This window comes from Cimex lectularius, unplaced genomic scaffold, assembly GCF_000648675.2.
Source record: "Cimex lectularius strain Harlan isolate CLEC.00 unplaced genomic scaffold, Clec_2.1 scaffold3, whole genome shotgun sequence".
In the NCBI taxonomy this organism is placed as follows: Eukaryota; Metazoa; Arthropoda; class Insecta; order Hemiptera; family Cimicidae; genus Cimex; species Cimex lectularius.
This window is the reverse complement of record NW_019392688.1, coordinates 3,708,581-3,714,580: the sequence shown is the minus strand read 5'-3', so window position 1 is coordinate 3,714,580 and position 6,000 is coordinate 3,708,581. Positions and strand designations below refer to the sequence as shown.

General features: G+C 37.9%; 2 protein-coding genes across 2 annotated transcripts in view; both read left to right on the top strand.

Moving 5' to 3' along the window:
* The window catches only part of LOC106662119, a 3,309-nt gene extending 2,428 nt beyond the window's left edge, over positions 1–881 (top strand). Inside the window, exon 6 of the mRNA XM_014385927.2 lies at positions 687–881. Within this exon, the coding sequence (XP_014241413.1) occupies positions 687–815 (129 nt within the window). The 3' untranslated portion in view covers positions 816–881. The remainder of the gene's footprint in view (positions 1–686) is intronic.
* A 148-nt stretch (positions 882–1,029) lies between these two features.
* Positions 1,030–3,784, top strand: LOC106662118. The gene is made up of 6 exons (XM_014385926.2): positions 1,030–1,258; positions 1,338–1,363; positions 1,669–1,828; positions 2,560–3,237; positions 3,293–3,451; positions 3,525–3,784. Exons 1-6 carry the CDS (start codon positions 1,232–1,234, stop codon positions 3,654–3,656), a joined length of 1,182 nt encoding a protein of 393 aa, XP_014241412.1. The 5' UTR covers positions 1,030–1,231; the 3' UTR covers positions 3,657–3,784.
* Positions 3,785–6,000: the final 2,216 nt, after the last annotated feature.

The following is a 6,000-nucleotide window of genomic DNA, read 5'->3' as shown; positions in this document are numbered from 1 at the left end:
CAAGTAGCGGAATGCTACAGAGGTAAACAAACAATATCATTTGGAAGAGGATTAATAAGTGTTGACATTCATACAAATGAGTAATCCTGTAAACGTAAACAGAATATTTTATATAGATTTTTTTTAATGAAAACTTAAAATCCTGCATTATTTTCCGGACAACCCAATACTTTCCTCTTTCGTTTGGTTCTTCGCAAATACACTCTCTCCTTTTCTTACAATCGCCTTTTCCTCTTTCTGTCTGTCTACTTATTTTTATTTATCTCTGTCTTAATATGTATCGCTCTTTTTTTTATATCTCTCTTTCTTTCTCCTCTTTCTCTCTCGCTCACTCTGTGGATTTATCTACGTATCTATCACTAGCAATTGATTTAAATGTATCTATATCTATATAATTTCCCCTCTTTGTTGGTTCGTTTCACACACAAACACCTTTTCTTCCTGTTACCTCTGCCTACTTTGCTTTGTCTATTAAGCACTAAAATGTATGTAGATGTGTATTGGTACTACCCCTATTGCAGTTGAGCTTTTACTTTTAATTGTGGGTTAGAAGTACCCTTATCAATTCTTTAACGACACGTTGCGTAAACTTTTTTATTGTATCCTAATCAATTAAATTGGAAAATAATTCCATGTGCTTTGTTGTATTAATTTTGGTTTGGTAATCGATCACTTCTTTTTCTCAGATGGGTGCAGTCGGACAAGGCAATGTTTATTACATGTGCCAAAAGAACGAAGACGGTTTGTTGGGGCCCAGCATGTACAGGTGCCCTTATGGAAAGAAGTTCGACAAGGACAGCTACAGCTGTTTGTAGTCTTGTACTTACAAGTTAATTTTACTTTAATACAGTCATAACAATAAAGGAATTGTTGGTTTAAAATGACGCATTTTTAATAATCCCAAGATGTTTCATCATAGTGAGAACGTTTGAACGGTTGTTGGCAGAGTCAACACGAAACAAGTGGAGGAATGTGTAAGGAATTGCATAATTTATTATCGCGGGGGGAGGGCTCATATATTCTAAAAGGAATAGGATCATCAGAACAGCGTTATCTGATATGCATCCCCCTTCCTCGGATCTGGAAAAAGTTTTAAAACTAGTTAGAACTAATTAGAAAAACAACAGTCGTTCCGGCATTTTCCGCGATAAGGACACGGCAAACTTTTTTATCTCGGCAAATAAAAAGGACAGGGTAGTCTCTCAGTACATAGATACACGGAGGATCGAATATGCTCCTCGCCACATTAACTCTCCTGGTGAGTTCTTCATTGAATTATATTTCAAACATATTGTACAATTTAAAATAATTTCCTTTCGTGTTTATTTTACTTTCAGGTCGCAGGCGTTACAGTTTCAACATGGTTGGTATCAAGGTTTTACTACTTTAAACAGTATGAAACTGCTTAAGATTTCGGCCTGGCGGATCGGACCATTGTGTCAGTCTAGCCGAGGTCTACGATGAACCTGCAGTTTGACCTGATCATCCTGGTCCGCCTATCCTCGCTTGTTTTTTGACGATTCTGATCGTGTTTTTGTTGCAACGGCAAGCCAAACCAGACAGGCAGACCAGGTTGACCATAAACTGGCCCAGACAGTTCAATTCGAGTACCTTTTCGACAAAAATCATTGCTGTTTAGTAAGTCATCGATTTTTTGATTTTTTTAAGCTTTTCCTGCGAAGGACCGGGCGTTGTACCAGCTCCCCATCCGAATAAATTCGTCTTCTGCACGTACAACGAGGATGGAGACCTAGTCGCCCGTCTTCTCCCCTGTTCCGATGGAACCACCTTCACTGGCAACGACAAATGGGAAATGTTGTCCAAACAGGTAATTCATATTTAGCATATTTTGGAAGAAAAATGAAGAAAAAACATCAACACTCAAAAATATTCAGCATTAGTTGAAACCCCAATGGAGGTGAAGCGTTTTTCTTCTTCCCTAACGATCCCTAACCAGCCACATAAATTCACAAAATATGGCGGTGTTTTATGAATTAATTTCTTGAATTTCTCTATTTGAAAGAATCTAGATAAAAACGACAGGAAAAAATACTATGATAGCTTGAAACTACTTTGTCCTATCATCAATAAAATAAAATAAAATAAAATAAAATAAAACACACTGATGCTGTGCATCTGGTAAACTATGATTTGACAAATCTATCGATTCATAGATCTTTCTCACCACTTGACGAATTAAAATAGATAAAAATGCCTCCAAAATACTAAGTAATGTTTAAGCAATTGCAAGAACAACGACTCAATTAAATTAAAACAGGATAAAAACCCAGCAGGTTGATTCACTTCGAACTTTGCTTGTGTCTATAATCAGATTTGTCAAATATTAATGGTTACCATCATCTTGGTCCGCCCGTTCTCGCTTCTTTTGTCAGTTACACGTTTCATTTTCATTGGTTAGACCGTCTGAGATGGACAAATGGGGAATGCAGCGAGACCAGTCGGACCAAGATGGTATGATATCGAGCTAAAGGTCATCGGGTCAATTGTTAATTTGTTACATATACTGTTATTAACAAGTACTTTTCATCTCTTTTGAAGGATTGCGTTGTCAGAAGAAGGAGAGATGTGGACGGCTTGGAAACTTCGCAAACAGAAAACAAAACTGAATCCGTTTTGAAAGAACTTTCGACAGAAACAAATCTTCAGACTGAAGGAGAGGATTCAACAGGTGTTAAGGAAAACAAAACTGAATCCGTTTTGAAAGAACTTTCGACGGAAACAAATCTTCAGACTGAAGGAGAAGATTCAACAGGTGCTGCGGAAAAAGTGACCAGTACCGCCGAAGAAACCGAAGCGCAGACGGATAAGCTTTCGACTGGAACACAGGCTTCACAGACGGACGACCAGACCGAGAAAGAAGCAGCTACGACCGAGAATGCCGAAGAGTCGTCCGACTCTCCGACGACCGGGTCCGCTTCTGCAGAACCATCTTCAGAGTCAACCACGATGACGCCTAACTCAAACGAAACGAAACACGTCGAATGTTGGTACCCGGGCGTGACTTGCGCTAGCTGTACCGAAGCAGCTTTCTGTGTCGGTACGGGTACGCTCAAAAACGGTCAACGCGTCGTCACACCGGTCACGACGATCACGTGCAGACCTGGCGAAGTGTGCGTCGAAATGCTCGGCTGCGTTTCCGACAAAAACAGATTCTGTACCAAAGGCGAGTTTACATGCACTGACCAAGGACTCTTTCCCGATCCGTACGACTGCAGGGTAAATATGAAGAAATAATACATAAACAGTATTGACTTTTAATTGTTTTCCTTAGATGTTCCACAGCTGTGCATTCCTGAACGGCGCTTTCCTCCAAGACGACGTTCGATGCCTTGCAGGAGCCTATAGTTCAAAAACGGGTACTTGCGGCTATCCTCTTAACTCTGCGACCTGCTTAAACAAACCTGTTCCTCATTGCAAGCAAGAATTCGAGGTATGCCGACCTCTTAACACTTAACAGAGTTTAAAAAATTTTGTTTTAACTTAATTGAAAAATCAATTTGTAGGTTGGAGCAGTGCCGAGCAACCCGAATCTGTACTATGTCTGCGTGAAAAAGGGGAAAACTCTATCACCCAGCTTGTTCAGATGCCCAGGAGGAAGGAAGTTCACAACTGCGCTTTTCAGATGCGTGCCCTAGAAATATACAAACGGCAAATGTTTTGTTTCTTTTATAGATTGCTCCTGTAATCTTTCGGGGAAAATGCTAACCGTGCCAAATTGGTACGTTTTTGCAGGAAATTAAAATAAATAAATAAAAAAAAACTGTTGGAATTTTTATTTTCCAGTGTTTATCTCATATCAAAAGATGTGTAAATACACATACGGTGACGGCAGTTTAATTGCCTTCTTTTTTGATCTGTGGAAAATGAAAACAAGATAAAACTAAAAGTTATAAATGGGCCCTACCATTGACTCATCCTTGTTTTCCACCGTGGTATGTAAAATTGGCCAAAATATATTCCCATAAAAGAAAGTCACGTTCAAAACGTTTTCTAAGACCACCCCGGCCGAAAAGGAAATCCTAACATAAAAATATCCTAAATTTTTCAAAGATAATTTAGTAATGTGCAAAAAAAATACAAGATTGTTTAGAAGTGCATTGTGCCCACATAAAATATGAAACAAACTATCAATAAACTGAAAACAAACAAAAAATTAATGAGCAATTAAAAAAATTACTCATACCCCATAATACTAATATTGTACTAAAACGTTGTTCATCTGACTGATTCATACGTAAATGTTTGACATAGATGGTGAAAGAGAGAGAGAGAGAGAGAGAGAGAGAGAGAGAGAGAGAGAGAGAGAGGGAGAGAGAGGGAGGGAGAGCTAGCAAGAAAGAAAGAGATAGATAGTTAATGATTGAATAAATAAATGAGAGAAAGGAGAGAGAAAATAGAATATGAAAAAGAAAAGACCGCGGGAAAGAAAGAGAGTTAGGGAGTTAGAGAGAGATTAAGAGGAGATGAGAGAGATAAGAGGAGAAAAAGTGAGAGAGAGAACAGGAGAGAGAGAGAGAGAGAGAGAGAGAGAGTGAGTGAGAGAGAAAGAGAGAGAACAGGAGGTAGAGAGTGAGTGAAGGAGAGTTAGCAAGAAAGAAAGAGATGGATGATTAATGATGGACAGAATAAATGAGAGAAAGGAGAGAGAAAATAGAATATGAAAAAAAAGACTGCGGGAAAGAAAGAGAGTTATGGAGTTAAAGAGAGAGATGAGAAGAGAGAGAGAGGTTGAGTGAGAGAAAAAGAGAGAGAACTGGAGATAGATAGTGAGTGAGAGAGAGTCAAGGAGAGTTAACAAGAAAGAAAGAGATAGATAATTAATGAATGAGTGAATAAATGAGAGAGAAAATAGAAGTTGAAAAAGAAGATACAGAGGAAAAGAGATAGAGCGAGTAGAAGAGAGAGTGAAAGGAGATGAGAGTAGAGAGGAGAGAGAGAGAGAGAGAGAATGAGTGAGAGGGGGAGAGAGAACATAGAACTAGATATATATATATAAGAAGAGACAGAGTTTAGCAGGCTAAGAAAATATAAATAGTAGGTATTAAAGTTGGAAAGCCAGAGCAATGCAGAGGAATAAATAAATAGAAATCACTGCGAGAGATAGCAGGAAAGCAAGAGATAGATACAATGACGTAGTGAAAGAAATTACTTAATAAAGTAATGAATTAATTAAAGTTAATGATTTGGTGAGAGTATAAGAAAAGGAGAGACGAAGTGCGAATGTGCTTGTTTATGCGTTCAGAACAAAAGATAATCCGAAAGTATGCTGATCTAAAGTTCTAGAAATTTTATATCTAGCACTTGCTTAATGTTTGTAAAGTGATATAACACATTTAATTTACATATTTCAACATCTTTCTCGAAGATTCTCCAGCCGAGATCTTGATCCTTTTTCTCAATAAATTCAGTTGAACTTAAGGGAATTAAGCAGGTGTATTGAACTAGAATTTTTTTTTAGATTAATAGAGGAAAAAATACAACAACTTTAAATGCCGGCCTCGGTGCGCCGGTGTTTTTGAAACAAAGCCTATTTGTAAGTATGTCGGGTTCGTAGTAGGGCAGCTGGATTCGAACCTGGGACCTTTACCTTACAATGATGAGCACCGTTTCAATGCCTAAACCGTTGCGGCCACTGACGCCCCTAAAATGTTACCATCCTTTAAATGGCATGATGAAATCATAACAAACTGAGTCTGTGCATTTAGTTATCACCAGGGCAATTAATTTTCAAATGACTATTGTTCTTGTGTGCTATTTTTTTTTTAAATTTGTCCAGGATGTTTCATTGGTTCAAATCATCTTTTAGTATAACAATAATAATCGTGTTTTATTTTCGAACTTAAAAAAAATTTCTTGCCATGAACTAATTGTTCGTTTGGTGGCTTTTAGCATAATCTATTAATTTTATTAGAAGTTAATATTTATTACGTCACAAGTGGAGCTGCTGATGTGGGTGGGTTTTGTTCTTATCTACACGAG

Coding starts and splice junctions, on each gene's coding strand:
- LOC106662118 (XM_014385926.2), top strand. CDS start 1,232: ATGCTCCTCGCCACATTAACTCTCCTG. Junction 1,829..2,559: donor GGGAAATGTTGTCCAAACAG/GTAATTCATATT, acceptor TCTCTTTTGAAG/GATTGCGTTGTCAGAAGAAG. Junction 3,452..3,524: donor ATTGCAAGCAAGAATTCGAG/GTATGCCGACCT, acceptor ATCAATTTGTAG/GTTGGAGCAGTGCCGAGCAA.